The sequence below is a fragment of the Dermacentor albipictus genome, chromosome 1 (assembly GCF_038994185.2).
Source record: "Dermacentor albipictus isolate Rhodes 1998 colony chromosome 1, USDA_Dalb.pri_finalv2, whole genome shotgun sequence".
Classification (NCBI taxonomy): Eukaryota; Metazoa; Arthropoda; class Arachnida; order Ixodida; family Ixodidae; genus Dermacentor; species Dermacentor albipictus.
In genome coordinates, this window is record NC_091821.1 from 28,107,693 (window position 1) to 28,124,927 (window position 17,235).

At 47.5% G+C, this 17,235-nt stretch overlaps 1 protein-coding gene across 7 annotated transcripts in view; it reads left to right on the top strand.

The window, feature by feature from the left end:
• Positions 1–15,135: 15,135 nt before the first annotated feature.
• Positions 15,136–17,235, top strand: part of shi (dynamin-1 shibire) — a 110,556-nt gene continuing 108,456 nt past the window's right edge. For 5 of the 7 annotated variants that reach the window (XM_065437190.2, XM_065437191.2, XM_070539770.1 and 2 more), the window contains exon 1: positions 15,137–15,457. In XM_065437190.2, the coding sequence (XP_065293262.1) occupies positions 15,294–15,457 (164 nt within the window). In that variant the 5' untranslated portion in view covers positions 15,137–15,293. Of the gene's footprint in view, positions 15,458–17,235 lie in introns of all 7 variants that reach the window. The other 2 variants (XM_070539769.1, XM_065437193.2) reach the window with 2 other exon arrangements.

The window sequence follows — 17,235 nt, forward strand, 5'->3', positions numbered from 1 at the left end:
TTTCCTTTTTAATCTGCATCTGTAATTCGAGCTAAAGCGTTTCTCCTTTTCCTCCTGCAACACTTCGAAGCAGTGAAGGTGAAGCAAGCGAATTAGTGAACTGAAGCCGAAGACGAGAGTTGGTTGGAGCGCTGGGGATGCAACAGGTGGCGCATTTGTTGAAAATTGAAAGCACGAAAACACGCGATCGAGAGCACAAAAGCGCGATTGCGATTCCTGGGTGCGGACACCGCGTCCAGGAACCTTCCCTTCCCGCTCTGCGGGCCGCGGTTGGAAGTGTCGGCCTGAAGATGCTACGATGCCGTCAGTATGCGTTTCCTTTTTCCCGTTCCTTTCTTTTTCCCCTTAATAAATAACATTTTCCTCTCTCTAGTCGTCCTGGAGTCCCTCAACAAAGTAGTAACTGGCGTTGGTTGGTTTATCTTGCAGATCTGGCACAGCTTCGCTTCCCGGAACCAATACAAGGAAGTGATCAGCGTGGTCGAGGTCAAGTTATGGATAGAGTGTCATTTAGGATGGCAACACCCCTGCGGCAAAACAGACCCTGCTGGACTATACACGGCGTCTATCATATGTCCCCCTATGTTGATTTTGAGATGTGAAACTCATTAAACCACATCAATCAGTGTGTGTGTGTGTGTGTGTGTGTGTGTGTGTGTGTGTGTGTGTGTGTGTGTGTGTGTGTGTGTGTGTGTGTGTGTGCGTGCGTGCGTGCGTGCGTGCGTGCGTGCGTGCGTGCGTGCGTGCGTGCGTGCGTGCGTGCGTGCGTACGTGCGTGTACATATTTAAGAAACTCGTTTCGTTTAAAGAATGATAGAATATTGTGCAGAGCAGAATACGGGAGAACCACCACAAAATGGGCGTACAAATAGCTGCGATCGGCGAGTTGCGGCAGATCTCGCCGGCGCCTCTGCGTCCGCTGCAAATACCGACCTGCAGAATCACATGCTACCCTACTACCGCTCTGCTAACACCCACTTCACACGCTACAATGCTATCTTCGCCGTTATCACTTTCGCCGCATCGCGCGATTTGCTTCTTTCTTTTGAGTGGCTGGAAACGCTTGCATGTGCCAGCCTGTGCACGGTTCGTGCTCTGCAGCTCCCTTCGGCTAGCGTCGCGCGAGACCGTGAACTGCGCGCGCTGCTTTGTCGCGTTCCGAGGGCCTCCCGTTGCGCGCAACGCCTCTCATCCTGCGCCCGCTGGCGCGCTTCCCCGGCGGGAGCACCGCCCCCGGTGTGTGACACGCGGCGGCCTCTGCGACGCGGTGCCGCTTCCGGCGCGCTCACCTCTTTCCTGCGGAAGCGAGCCAAAATTATTCCCCCATTATGATGCGGTCTCCTGGGCGCCCAGCGTCGAACGCGCCCGAAAGAAGAGTCCCGAAGGGGGAGGGGAGGTGCACGGCGGTGGTGAGGTAGACTCCGCGACGGCATGTTCGCCGTGCAGCACAACCCTGACCCGTTTCGTTGTCTCGCCTCCCAGCGGTTTTTTGTCGCGCATTCTTCGGCACGGGATGCCGAGCGGTGATCGGGGGCTTGCTGGCATGCGCTGTAGTGTGAAATATAGTGAACTAGAATAATTACATTATTCTAGTACACTATAATGTGACATTTCATCCACCCAAACTGGCAAAGCGCCATTGTTACTGCTTAGCTGTTGTCGATATTTCTCCCCCCCCCCCTTTCTTTTTCTTTTTTACTCTTTCCCTCCGTTTACAATGCGTTCCTCCACTGTAAAAAATAAGTTCTATGTAGCGTGGTTATCGGTACTTGTGTGGTCTGCGGTTACCACATCGCCACATTTGACCTCTTTCGTACTCCCTAAGAACTGAATGCATTCATGAGGGGAGTGTAAGTTACTCTCATAAGGGAGTAAACAATGTAACAGATATTTGCTGTAGAATGATGGGAAAATAAACAACAGAAAATATTAGTGAAACTACACAGAAAGTACTTAAAAGGAAGAGGTCTGGACACCGATACACAGAAAGTACTTCACTAAAATTGCCTTACTTTTTGCAGATTTTTTTTTAAACAAAAATATTACAGTGCGTGTAAAGATCCGGAATGTGAGCTCTGCGTGCGAATGTCTTTGCCAGCTTCATATAGCCATGCATGCTTAGGCCGGCTACAAATTCAGCTTTCTCGCTAGCATTTGTGTTTAGAAAAGTTCTGTGAGCTATTCCATCTCCTTCGCAGATGCCATCCGCAGCTGAATATGCAGCCTTCAATTGCTGAGAGCTATAAGGGTGTGCAAATATTCGAAACTTTCGAATAACGAATCGAATATCGCCCTATTCAATTCGATCCTCTAATCTTATAGTCACTGTTCGCAAATTCATTTTTTAAATAGTTTTCACATACAACTGTGCATGATCAAGCATAAAACTTAAGCGAAAAATGCGACAACTTTCATCGCTGCCATAACGGACAAAATATGCACGGGAAGTTGCGTACAGGAGAGCGCGCTGCGTCACTCATGGAGCCATACAGTAAACTACGATTAAGAACGGATACTGACATACTGCTTGAGTACTACTAATGGACGCTGCACCTGTGCCTTCGGATTAATTCTGAATACGCTTCGTCGCAATGTATATTAGTACCGTCGGCCGCGGACGTCCAAATTAGAGAAGAAAATCAAAACTTTTTTTTTTTTTTGCTCTGCTGTCGGCCGCAGACGACACGTGTTTCTGATTCAGCCTCGACGGTATACACAAATGCTAACTGCCCCTCTGTTAAGGTCATATGATGTATGCCCGCCTATGTTGCGAAAAGTTCTCAATGTGTGAAGAAACTGCTTATTTGCCCCTAATACTCAATTTCTGCTTTCAATAAAACCATGATTCATAATGTACAGTGTAGTGACCAAGGGCATGGCCGGGGTTAGAAACAGCAGGCACGCCCCCCCCCCCCCCCCCCGAAAAAAAAAAAGGAATTCTGCGCACCAGGGATGCCTGCCATAAAATGACGTGTGACAAAACCCGCTTACTTGCGATACTTCTGCAAGGCTAGAAAACAGTTTTGCTCACAGACGCCAAGTGGACTGTGTACTTTTGGCACAGAGTGGATACTATAAATGCCAGTCGAGGGTACGCGCGTGCATATCGCGTTGAGTCCTGCGTCGTTCGTATACAATGAGCGCGCTGCCGCGCTCAGTTCCACTCAGTTTAAAGGTTACCGATACGGGTGTTTATGCTCATGTTGTTTATGCCGACCGACCCCGTCGTTGCTTTCTCAACTAGGCTAACGACCTGCAACGAAATGGGCCTCTGCGCGCGCAGGGGAACAGCGTCGCTTTCGCCGCTGTGTAGTCCTCGCAGGTGGATGGGAGCTACTACGCGCCCCCCTTTCCATGCGAGGCTGGAGATCGGTGACGTTGCAGTTGGCCTTCCGCCTCTGAGGTGCCGCCGCGTTCGTTTACCGGCGTAGCGGCAGGGCGTCGGCGCAAGAAGCGCAGCTCGCACGCCTCCACTGCACTGAGACGCCCGTAGCGAAGTCAGCTGCGTGCGAGACTTGAAAGGTCTCCAATGCATAGAAGGGAACAGCAGGTGCCTGCAATGCGCTCGGAGCCTGCAGCTTGAAGGCTGTCGCGCTGACGCTGTTGCGAACGCGTATACAATGTATATCGAACATCTTTGCAACATGTGCCACGCACATAAGCTATATATATAGACGCCACTTGTGTTATTGCTGTCTGAAACAGCGCTTTTCGAGCCACCACTGTTTCAAAACGGGAGCTGCTTGTTTTTCTCCGCCGGTCTTATTATGCACATCTCATCTTGTCTTTCTTTCAAAGCGAAGCTTTTTGAAGCGACGCTTTCTTTGCCTCTTCCCTACACTTTTCTACTACTACTGCTGATGCTGCCGCCCTGCACGCCGTGTCGGAGGGTGGTTGATAACTGTATAATGTACACCCGGCGGCAAAAGTTTACGGACCACGGGATCTCCGAAAACGTTCAATTCCCTAGCAGCCTGATGCAGTAGCCAGTAAAACGGTATACGGCAATGTTGTGAGCACATTCTAGTAGTGGCCTGAAATGCAAATACCAGACTGCGTTGCGAGGTTGCGGAGATATTTAGCTTTTTCTCAGGTCTCATGCCCCGCAATATATTGTCGCCGGGTGCACGTGGTAGGGACACGGGAGAGACGTCTGTGAGCCGTTTCTAGCGATAACTTCGAGGGCGTCGCCACAATGCCCTCTGGAGTTCTCTAGTCGTTGTCACAGTGCCTTCTGGAATTCCCTGGCCATCGACACAATGCCCTATGGACGGCTGGAATTACGCGTTAGCACCCCACAAAATCATTGCAGAAGCTGCAGCGCTTACTTTTGTACTCACATGCAACAACAGCCCAGGCGTGAGATCGTATACGTATGTGGTAGAAAGAGCAGACAGAGAATACCTAAAGCCAGCGCCCTAGCGAAACGGGTGAATAATAGCCACTCTTTACTCGTGGTAGCTTGCATACATGGTATGCATGCATGTATGATCGCAGGATAAAGGGAACGCGCCGTCGAAAGCATGCACCGGTTGGGGTCTCTTCAAAAAAGAAACGCTACTACTATAGCGACAGTTGCGGTCAAACTGTAAACATTTTAGTTCAAGGTATTATATGGCACGCTTCTGCTATTTCTGAAAAATAAACACACCGTGCAAGTTTGTACATGCGGACAAACAACTGACTGCAGGGCGCGCAAGCGCAACGCCGCACTAAAGCACCACAGCGTCAAGACAGCACGCAAGCGGCTGTCCAGCAAACCAACATTTCAGCCACGATGCGACGCGCCCGTGTGAGGGAATGGCAGTACTGACTTTCCCGCAGGCTACGCCGGAACAACGGAGCACAACAACGCCCTGAGCTAACCTGTCTCAGCGTGTCTTTTCTGTACTACGTAGACAAACACACGTGGTGCACGCAAGGTAACATTTAACATCACATCACGACTCTCGTATAGGCCGTCAACATCAGCGCCAAATATCGTCAATGAATGCCAACAGCACATAAATCTTTGCTTACATCGATTCCCACAGTGCGTCGGATCTCCACAATTATTTTTTTTTTACTTTTCCCCTTTCCACAACACACCTGGCTGCTTGTTTTTTTTTTTTTCTCTCTTTCTCTCTCACTGTCTGAGGCTGGCTATACACCACCTGCGAAAAAGTGCTTGCATTTGGGCTGCGCCCATCTCGCAGTGTTAGCCGGACTAAAGTTGGGGACAGCCACGCATCCACCTTCGAGGCCCGTAATCGCAAGCTTACGCAGATCGTACGCTACAGTGCGATTCGTAAGAGCAGGCGCAGTCATGCCGTCGTAGCGGGGTGAATGATAAACAGTTCTTACAAACGGAAAGCTTCGTGAATTCGGCGCCCGATTCCTTGAAATCCTGTTCCATTGTCACACTTTCTCGCCACTGATTTCCGCGGAGGTTTGCCGGTTAATCCTCAGAGAAATGGCGCAGCACACACTGGGTAATCGGGCGAGAATCGAGAAGTAGTATCGGGATCAAGAACATAAAAACAACATTGAGAAATATGTAAGACGTGGCGAAATAAATAACAGAAAATTCTCCAAATGGTGATGATGATGATGCATGATACTTAACCATGACACGTACCCACAGTGGCAGATGGGCCAGGAATCGAGTCGTTTTTGGAAGTTCACAAACAGTAATCACTAAATTAACTATATAAGGATGAAACAAAGAGATAGGATGGCAAAACTGCGAAATGAACAGAGTGTAATTGAGTAGTCATGCCAGATGAATGGACAATTACATTTAAAAGACAAAGACGATTCACTGAACGACTTTGGTTGGTAACAAATTTATTTATAGTCCTGCAGAGCTTTCGCCGACGGGTCCTGAGAACGGTAATATTCTGGAAAAGATACAATAGCGACTATAAAAAAAAATAAAGTTGTAATTAACACGGCAAACGTCTTTTCGCTTGAAGGAGCTCACAAACAGCGTCAACCACACCCCTGCCGCAAAAACCTAGTGCCGACACCTCAAGGGAAAGCTGTATACCTAAAACACTTCAATTCAGACCGAGTTTCCGAAGCAGAGTTTCAAGGCGCCTTTTTTTCTTTAAACAGCAATCAGTCGACAAATTTAAAGATGGCGCTCAATAGACGATATTTCCTCACAGTAACGCCACAGAGTAGAGATGACCGGGCCAGACCTGTATAACTATAGATTTAATGGATGGATACGGCAATGTAACCCAGTAATCGAAACCTCTTTTTTTTTTTTATGGGCACCCCTGATTCTTCCAAATAAAACCGTAAATGTTCAGACAAAAAGTGTTGTTGTCGTTGTTATTGCAAAACAAGCGGGGTACAGCAGACCACCCTATAATCCACCCTATCTCTCTCTGCCACGGCGGCCGCATTTCGATGGGGGCGAAATGCGAAAACACTCGTGTACTTAGATTTAGGTGCACGTTAAAGAACCCCAGGTGGTCAAAATTTCCGGAGTCCTCCACTACGGCGTGCCTCATAATCAGTAAGTGGTTGTGGCACGTAAAACCACATAATTTAATTTAATTTATTTCTCTCTCCGCGCATGTACGCGCAAGTCTCAACGTAATGAGCACGCGCGTGCCTGTTGCAATGCTCTGCGAAGTGTGCGTCTCATGCGCACCGCTTTCGAGCGGCTATCTTTCGGGCCCGTACAGCTGCTATTCCCTTTTCGCTTGCGTTCTCGTCCATTGTGCGCATTGCATTAGCCGCGGAAAACAACCAGGGCTCATTCCAACGAGTATACAACTCAAAACGTAAAAAAATAATACAGAAAGAAAGTGAAAGGGCTACACATAGCTCCTATTATATTGCCACTGCGAATTAGTCACCACGTAATGGAAGTCGAGTGACCAAGGCTAGCAGCCATGTGAGTCACGCCGCTACAGCTGGCGCAGCGCGCGCGGGGCAGTTGGAGATTCTCTCGCGATCGGGAGAACAAAAGCTTGGAGCCGCCGGGCCGCCGAAGCGCTTCCCCTCTCTGGTCGAAGGTCACGCCCTTGTTCGCCCTCGATTTTCACGCGCAGCGACCGCGGGCCGGTGAATTTTTTTGCTTTCCGCCTTTCACTCGATCGCATCTGGCGCGCTGCGGCACCGCCTAGAAAACTCGCTTCGCTCCCTGCACGCGATGGAAAGGCAGAGCCGGTCGTCTTATTTGCCAGCTTCGAATCGCCGACTGTGAGTCCAAAGGCGCATAAAAGGAAGGGGCGGTCCTCGAAGTATCACTCTTTGAAACTTGCGAAAATCTCCTGCCAGCGCTTTTATTGCATGTCCACGGGCGCAAGCGGTGGTCCACGTGGTCTGGGTGCGGCTCCTTGCTTCACTATCTATTTGCGGCCACATTATGTATGTGTGTTTGTCGGTTGTCTTGATTTTATTTTTAGCTTCTTGGGGAAGAAAAGTGAAATGCCAAGAACGGTACTCGCGTGCGGGTGCTGACATGAGCGAATAACTTCAAGCACGGAGGCCTTCCGTTGATAACTTGCCGTTACTTTTGTGTTTCACTGCAAAAAACAGCATTTTTTTAAAGAAGTAACTGGAACGTTAATGCATTTCTACGGACAGTTTGAAAGTTAATATCTAGGAACTGGTGCTGTCCAGAGAATTCGTTCCAAGTGGATACGCCGTGCGAACTCAGCGGCTAAAATTCGCAGATTGAAATGGCGTAATGTAATTATTTAAAAGGTAATTAACGTAATTACGTTATTTCTTCAGTCGAACATTTTGATTTCTCGTAGAACTAATGACCGCCTCATCGAGTAATTTAGATCAAGGGTTAGCATTGTGCTATCTGCCATGGGCAATTTTAAAAGAAATTGGTGCAGCACAAAAAAAAAAAAACTGTATAGCATTACACATGGTCGAATAAGAGTCATTACCGCTCGGCTTTTACTATTACCTCCCTGGTCAGATAGCACCTGCGCATGCGCGACGTGGATTAGCTGACACCTTTTGGTAATGGTAATTAAGCGGTAACGCGCGGTTTAGCGTCATACGCAGGTGGCATCGCGGCCGGAGAAGTAACGCAGTGGTAAAACGGCTGCACTAATGCAAGCATTTCACGGTTATCACCCGCGCAATGTGCTGCAGCTGCGCACACGCTATCTATGGTACAGGTAACGGTATGGGTCGATCGCTACAACAATATATGCTGAACTGTAATCTGATAGAAAATAAGAAAAAGAAAAGAAAATGGTGAACACGAAAACGAGACGACCCGCAGTGGTTGCTCAGTGGCTATGGTGTTCGGCTGCTGAGCACGAGGTCACGGGATCGGATCCCGGCCACGGCGGCCGCAATTCGATGGAGGCGAAAACACCCGTGGTGCTTAGATTGAGGTGCACGTGAAAGGAACCCCAGGTGGTCGAAATTTCCGGAGTACTCCTCTACGGCGTGCCTCATAATCAGAAAGTGGTTTTGGCACGTAAAACCCCGTATTTTTTTTTTTTAACGAGACGAAAAAGACGGCGGGATAGTTTGGAACTATCCAATGAGAATTATTGCGTAAGAAGGACAAATATACCTTCCGGCAAAGCTCCACAAATTGTACATCAGTTAAGCTTCTGAAATCGCACCGCTCAGGAAACTCGACTCTTTAACAGTGAGGCTCGGAGAATTATGTGCCACTGATGTTCTTCTGCCTAATTAATTGGAAAACTTCAGTAATCTCCCTCTCTGTCCTCGCTTTTCCGCTGCCTATAGGACGCTTGCATGTATTATCGAACGCAAGATGACTAGAATTCTAGCCACCCTACAGCTGTGTATCTGTGTACAGTACAGTAACTGCGCACAGTACAGTACACAGTATAGTCACCTGTATACTGTGTACAGTGATTTGGCAGGTGAGCTCCGTCAGTCGTGGAAAGGGAAGCCTTCTGTTCCACGAGGCGATCATGGATACACCTGAAAATTTTGGCCGGTGCTATTTGCTACGTTTGGCTATATTTCCTGTCTGCTTGCTAACATATGTACCAACTGGGGCGGTATATACTCGTATGATCACTTTCGCGTGACGTAGTATACAGGGCGCATTGAATGATTCGAGGGGTTTTGCTCAACCAGCCAATCAGCTCAACCGGTTGTGCTCAACGAGCCCATGAGCGAGCACTGAAAGTAAAATCTCCAAAAGTGATCGTCCGAGAATACGTTCCATGGGCCAGCTCACCACTTCGATATTCGAGTATGTGTTTTGTTTGCTGGATTTATTGTAACGTAAGTTGGTGGTTTTTGTGTTTGCAAGGATACTTATGGAAACTGAGCGGATCGGTCTTATACATGCGTGTTCTTTAAAGTTTTATTGAATTTCTGGCTGGATCAATTTCTCGCGGATTGTACTGGAGATTTTCGCCTGCGCATCTGAATCGTTGAGCGAGAGAGAGGAAAAAAAGAAGAAAAAGGGAAGAGAAAATGCACGCAGACAGTGCTCTGCATGTAGCCGAATTATAATGAAGTCTGCGAAGGCTGTCATTTAATACAGGTATTTATGCGCTTAGGAATGCCACAACGGATACTCTGCTGCTGAAATTTACTGCTTTCTGATGTCGCGCCACCGGCGAACTGTTTTTTAATCATGCGTAACTTTTTTTTCTTGATCGTGCAGTCAGGTATAGTGCGCGACAACCCGCCTGTCATCGTTCGATGAGAGAGCGTTTACACGGCTCAGTACGATACAGCTTGAACCGCTCCGCTAACATTTCATGCGCCGAGGGACAGCAGCGACCTTTGCAAAACGACGAAGAAACGAAGGGGACGCATCCACGCTTATCGGCTCTGCACAGGAGCGAGGTCAGCGTTGTTGCTTCCCGCTGCCGGCTTGGGCGCGCGGTGTAGCGTTCTCGTCGATCGGCTGTGTGCTGAGCGGACTGCAAACGCTCAGCTAATGAGAGCGCTCTTACGCGTTCCACGGAATAAGTAAGGTTGAAAATTTATCTGAGCTTTCACGGCACGACACGTTCAACTAAGTCGTGCAACTTGGGTAAAAATAAAACGAGTGCGCGGATGCCAGTGATTTTGGCAAACGTCTCGAACATGAGAAACCTGCAACACGAAGCCCGTGACACCCTTGTGCGCCACTTTTCCGTTTTCACCTGCACAGCCTCACAATTTGCCCTCCTCCCTATTTTCCCTACTCTTCTAAGGGGAAGGGGGTTGAGAAGGTGTTGGCCGTTTTCTCTTTTTAATCATTATTGCCAGGTTTTAGCAGATTATGGGGTTTTACGGGCCAAAACCACAATCTGATTATGAGGCACGCCGTAGTGGGGGACTCCGGAATAATTTTGACCGCCTGGGGTTCTTTAACGTGCACCTAAATCTAAGCACACAGGTATTTTTCGCATTTCGCCCCCCTTCGAAAGGCGGCCGCCGTGGCCGCGATTTCGGATCCCGCGACCTCGTGCTTAGCAGTGCAACACTAAAGCCACTAACCACGGCGGGTTAAGGAGTTGGACGGTGAATAAAGCTTTATTTTCTAGATTATTTTTTTTCCCCGTTCCATGCCCAGAGGTTTCAGTTGCTTTTCTTCGCCTCAGCTGTGATGAGGCTTAAGAAACCGCAATTTCGTCCGAAAGAGGTAGCAATGTGTTAGACAACACGAAGTAAGGTTCGTAGTTTTTTTCGGGCGTGTAAATTGCAGTAAATATTCACTTATTACTTAATTAATGCGCCCACAGGCAAACACGAACAGATCCCACGCGATGACCGCGAACACGCTGTCACAACGCTGCCAATATGAAGAGCGCGCAAGCATATATATAGGCTGCCAGCGCTAAGTGCTGCCTCTCGTTTCGAACGCTCCTCCGAAACTTGAGATTGGTGCACGGGAAGACAGCGCACGTGAGGTCACCAGCCGTCTCGGCACGCCCAAGCTCTGCACCTTCCAAGATATGTGGCGCGCGGGCCGCGTGTGCGCTCTGCCGCGCGGACAGCCACGACCGGGCTGGAGGAGCAGACGCTCACCCTGCCCATATATGTTGTATACTTAATAAATATTATTGCGATAATATGTAATAAGTTCGACAGGGGGGAAAACATTTAGGGCATGCACTGGAACACCTGCGACAAATATACCTTGTCGTCGTTTCCTTCCCCGTACATTCTCTTCGACTTTGATGCGCGGTGCAAGCCCGGACAAAGGCAGCGGCGCACTCGGCTGCCCGGCACTCGGTGCGGCTGCTGGGACCATAGAGTTACTTGGGACTCTCGCCTACCCCCTCCCCCGTCCTCGCCTAGTCTCTTTCGCTTGCCGCTCCCTCCTATGCACATTTCGTATAGTGAATGGGAATTAATTTCTAAGGGAAACGCTCCTATATTATTGCCTCTGATTCGGCATTTATTTCTATAAAATTAAGAAATGACAATATGGCGAGTTTTATACGTGTCACATTTTGTGAACGCCCTATAAGTTGTGCCACTATATACACTGCAGACTCGATCTGAGCCCACAGTTAGCGTGCAGCAAAAATGTTATACACTAAAATGACACAACGTAAACAATGCCCTGCACGATCTATGCTTACACCAAAATATATTCATTATTCCTTATAACCGGAGCCGCTGCTCAGCGCGCTGCACCCGGGGCAATTCATCCACACATTCAACCCACTCGCTAACCACCCCACCCCCCCTTACACACACACACACACACGCGCGCACAAGCGACACCATTGCATGATGGTAAAAAAAAAAAAAGTGGCATATAATCACATAATGACTTTAAAAATTTTTCGAAGTTTCATTCTTCGCATTAGTTTTCATCGATCATTTGAAGAACTATACAGCGTGTCTTATTCTTAGCCGCACCACAATTTTAAAGCTTGCCTGTGGCAGATAGCACAATTCTAACCCTTGAACTAAGTTACTCGATGGCGCGGTCCGGGCCATTACATGTACGAGAACATGAGAGTGGCTTGTTGGGCTAGTTGGTACATGGTTATGCTAGGAGAATGCCAGCAAACTTGAGAGTAGGAAAAATCAAGAGGCAGACATAGACAAAGAGACAGGAAGGTGGCTGGACTAACAACTAGAGTTGTTAGTCCAGTCACCTTCCTGTCTCTTTGTCTATGTCTGCCTCTTGATTTTTCCTACTCTCAAGTTTGCTGACATTCTCCTAGCATAACCATGTATAGTTGTTAGTCCAGTCACCTTCCTGTCTCTTTGTCTATGTCTGCCTCTTGATTTTTCCTACTCTCAAGTTTGCTGACATTCTCCTAGCATAACCATGTACGAGAAATCGAAAAGCTTAATTGCATGAGTATCATAATTACAGTAATTTTTTTTACTTACATTACGGCACATATTTCAATGCACTAATTGGAATTCGCAAGGCGTACCCACTTGGAACGAATTCTCAGGACTACGCCAGTTTCGAGATATTCATTTTCAAGGTGACCGACAAAATGCGTTGGCGTTCAAGTTACTTTTGTGCTTCAAGGCATTTAAACAGCGTTTTCTTCAAAAAGCAAGCGGAACAGCAGTGCATCTTTACCGCAAGTTTGACGGCGCATATCTCAAAACCGTGCCATCCTCAGAATCCATTGTTCCAAGTCGATATGCTATGGATCATACGTATGCCTTGCATACTGACTAGCTACAGTTATCTGACTGAAATATGTGCCGTAAAGTAAATAATTAAAATATAATTAGCGTGATTCTGGTAATTATTCGCTGAAGCATTTCGATTTCTCGTAGAACTATAATGGCCCGGCCCCTCATCCAATCCAGATAAAGGGTTAGAATTGTGCTATCTGCCACGTGCAATATTTAAACATGTGGTACAGATAAGAGTACCTCCCTACGGCGCGCCTCATAATCAAATCGTGGTTTTGGCACGTAAAACCCCGGGATTTAATCTAATTTTTCAATTAAGAAAACACCCTGTATATAGAAAATCGTCAGCAGGGTTGTTCACGACGTGCTGCGGCTGCTCAGCAAGTTCATATTTAGTTGGACGATGTTTTATTTTCGTTTATGCATCGTTCGAGGCAAAGACCTGTCGAACAGTGGGATAAGGAGGGAGAGGTGTCAGTGATGCTTCAGACGTGTTTAGGTGCGTGTGCTCTAAAAAACGTCGGTGCACTCGCCGGGTGCGTTTCATAAACAGTCATCTGGGCCTGCTTGAAGTGGCGGGCGTTGCGTTTTACGAGAAATCGCAAGGCACAACTTGATGATTCACAAATGTCCACAAGGTTTGGACCTTACGGCCATGCAGTGCAATTGCACAACCGAAGTCGTTAATTGTTTTGTAGAGGAGACCTAGGGTCAGAACCGCTTTCGCGGTGTGCGTCTCCAAAATGAGGCGCAAATACATATTTGTCGTTACACATGTTTAATATTCCAGCGGTGCCCTCCCGACGGCCGGCCGCAGTAACTCTGATGAGGTCGCGGGACGATTGCCGGATGTGGCCACACGCATTCAGAGTTGAGCGGAATATATATATATATATATATATATATATATATATATATATATATATATATATATATATATATATATATATAAACCGCTCGTGAATGTTGAGGAGCTCCAGGTAATCAGAATCAATCCTAGCCCGCTATGGCATCTGTCACATAGCCCGGTGCATGTATCACTTTGTGACGTAATTATAACCTAATAAATCCTCCTGACCCGCTGCGGGACTACTACAGATTAACACGTCGATCAGTCAGTGTAGAACATTCTGACCACGAATACGTATCAAAACCTGATCTCAGGACTCAAACTAAATGCTGTTCCCTGAATAACCTAATTTAATATTAATTGATGTATTTCTGCTTATTATCTATCTGCAAGTCGCGCTTCACATGTAGTGCAAGTAACGTCCACCTTCGCGTAATGAAGCTGTAGAGCGGCAAAAAAAGAAGAAGAAACAAAAAGAAAGGAAAAGAAAAGAGAAAACATTAAAAAAGCAAACTTTATAGCATTTTTAAAAACAAACAGTGATTGCGAAAATGGGACGATAGTGCGCGACATAGGCGGCTGTGGTCTACATGAAATGAAATGACGGCTGTTTGCCTTCATGGCAATGGCCTAGACCCGCGGCCGTAGCCCAGTCGCTATGGCGTACGTTGCGCTGCTGCAGAGCTCGAGGTGGCGGGATGTAATTGTGATTTACTTTGCACAAGGGCGAGTCTGTGCTCCCTGGTGCGCCAGACAAAACAGATAGGCAAGAACCTTGCGCGTGAGCGCCTGTAAGCCTGCCATACAGCGCAGAAGAAGAAGAAAAAAACACACAATAAAACAATTGAACGTATACATAATGTCAGGAGTGAGTGAGTATGCGATGAGTAAGTTCAATACCGGCCCCGGCGGCCGCATTCCGATGCGGGCGGTATAAAAAAAAAAAAAAACCGCTCGTGTACCGTGCATGACGGTGCACGTTAAGGAACCCCAGGTGATCAAAATTAATCCGGAGTGCTTTCAAGTACTTGAGCGTGGAGCTCCTGGGAAATAATGGATTAAGGGCGCATTGCGCTGCGCTTTTCCGCTCTCGTGCGCACGACTGCATATGAGCGTGGCTGCGCTGACAGCGCTTTGATGGCATGTATGACACACACGCACACAACTAAGTTCTCTCAATATTGCTTGCTTCGCCCAGATTACCATTGTGATCAATATACGTATAAGGGGGCGTTTAAATGAACCATCTGTATGTTCTTACACGATTTTTTTTCTTGAGAAATATTTACACGAGAGACACACAGAGACGTGTTGTACGTGTACATCATCACACCATTCATACACGCGAACTATTTGCTTTACTATAACGAGCGGCGAACGAACAAACAAACAAACGAACAAACAACACTATGAAAATGAAGAAACTGGGTCGAATCGGTGGGTCGGCCAGCGCAGGAGAAAGAATTAAAGTGCGGAAGGTGAAATAAGTTCCCTTCCAGTACGTGCAAGCGGAGCAACCAACGGCTAGCTGCGCACACCGGTTATCTGCCCTTGTCTTGCGCCTGCTCTATTCGAACGAGTGCAGTTCGAAACCCGAGATACGTACAATCGCTGAGAATGCTGATACTAAAACGCTTCCCGGGAGGCGGTGGTGTACCACGTGCTTTTCTATGAGATCATTGCGTTACTTGTATTGATCCTCTCTCCCAGTGACGTCTACTTCGCCTGAAGCGCGCATGCGCGGGTTTGCCACAGCCATTTTGATTTCGGCTTCAGCTGCCGTCACGGCGAAGTCAAGTGAGGGTATCTGTGATGCCTGTGCGGTGCGAGTTTTGCTGAGGGCTCGAGCTACCTTTTCAGCTGGGGGCCGTGTTCGAAAATGAGCGGCAACGACGGCATGGAAAGCCTAATTCCTATCGTAAACAGGCTGCAAGACGCCTACACTCAACTTGGAGCGAGCCTCACGCTAGACTTGCCTCAGATCGCCGTGGTCGGCGGACAGAGCGCAGGAAAAAGCAGTGTGCTGGAGAATTTTGTTGGCAGGTAGGTTAAGCACTGATTATTTCAGTCTTCCACTCCTCCGTCGATCTCCTATGGGATGCTTGCAACGCAATGTAGGTTTTGTTCCACTGGACGCCCCTGCGAGACAACGGTCAAGCGACCGCGTCGGCGTCGTCGGGCGGCCGCGAAGCGGGTAGTGGAAGGATGGTCTGTTATTGCGTTGAGTGTATTTTTCGAGAAGAGTTGTATATGTGAACGATAGTCCCCTGCAAAGCGATCGGACGCACCCCGCCTTTGCCGCAGTCATACCCGTGAAGCGAACCGTCACTGGCATGTTGACAGCGGAGGCGGTGGTTGCGCCGATGTTCCGACGCGAGAAACAAATAGGCCTACTACTTAAAGTGAACAGTAATCGATTTTAATTACTTTCGGAACGCCAGTCTGTTGTACTTGATGTGTTTTTGGGCATTGTGCAGCGCATATGATGCTACTACTCAGTAGAATTTGATGGTAGTGAGTCTTAAACCTGTAGTTGAATTCCGGTTTCGGTAGAGGTGGGTCCGAGTAGCCGATTATGAGGTTTTTCCTGGAAACACCCCCAAGGCTGCGTAAGCTGGTCGTATCGAAACAAAAAATATTTGTCTAACACAGTTGTTTCGATGTGAGTGCTGATACTTTCTCAGTATTGTCTACCGCCTTGAAAGTGCTCCTTACACACTTTGTGCGCTGAAGCGGCTTACTGTAGCGCTGCCGGCGTGATAATGCTTGTCAAGTTCGGAGGCAGCCTTTGTCCTGAAAGTATTGCGATAACGGTGAAAGTCGCAGAGTGAACAAACCTTGAACAGTATATCGATGTCAGGGGCGTATTATTACGGCATACATGATCGGGAGCAGCGACTATCGGGATTTGCGGAGCTTGCGTAACGATGTAAGAGCGCAAAAACGCTTCACTTCGGACGGCTCACTGTTTCCTTAATTATAATGGCTAAGCATGTGCCGTCGTTTCCAATAATACTAATAGGACTTTAGAAGATCGCTTAGAAGTACAGATGGCTGGTCGGCAGCCAACCTCTGAATTAGGCAAACTTTTCACATTCTCCTGTTTCATAAGGTTTTGGTCAGGACGAAAGAGTTTGCATTCTTCATAAAAAAGGTCAAAAGTATTCGTTTAGACCTTGTTTTCGTACTTCAAAAGTCGTCTTTGAAGGGCAACTGCTATGCATTCATTTGGCACTTGTCCTTACATTTGAGGTAGTTCGGAAATGGCATGTCCTATTACTTTGGTAGGATTCAGACAGTCAAGAGGTCCAAGGTAATATGCTAAGTTCATTGTAACTCATCATTGGTGCCCATGCTTTTGATGTAGAACCTTAAACATAGGTACTCAGTAGTTGGAGCGAGCTTGCAAAATACCATGTCACTTTTTCAGCTCTAAGTATTGTCAGAAGCACCAGTTTGGAGGTGGGTTTTTTTTAGCATCGTAACTGCTTATTACATGTAACGAAATAATCATGAGTTTTGAATCTTGTCTCAAAGGTGGTTGGGGTTTTACTCCCCTGAGCAAAAGTATACGGAAAGGGTATTCTGCGATGAAGCCATTTTTTTCTCTGCATATGAATGTAATTTGAAATTGAGGACTGCAGTCGAAACCTGTAATTGTGAACTTTCCAGTGCACTTGCCAATTTCAGTTTGTGCGTCTGAATTACGAATAAATTACGTTTTTATGACAAGCCTGTGGTTAGTATACTATTGCTCGCAGCTGTACATATTTGTTTACTGAGCAACATCAAAGAACCCTCTGAAGATAGCACAGGAATAT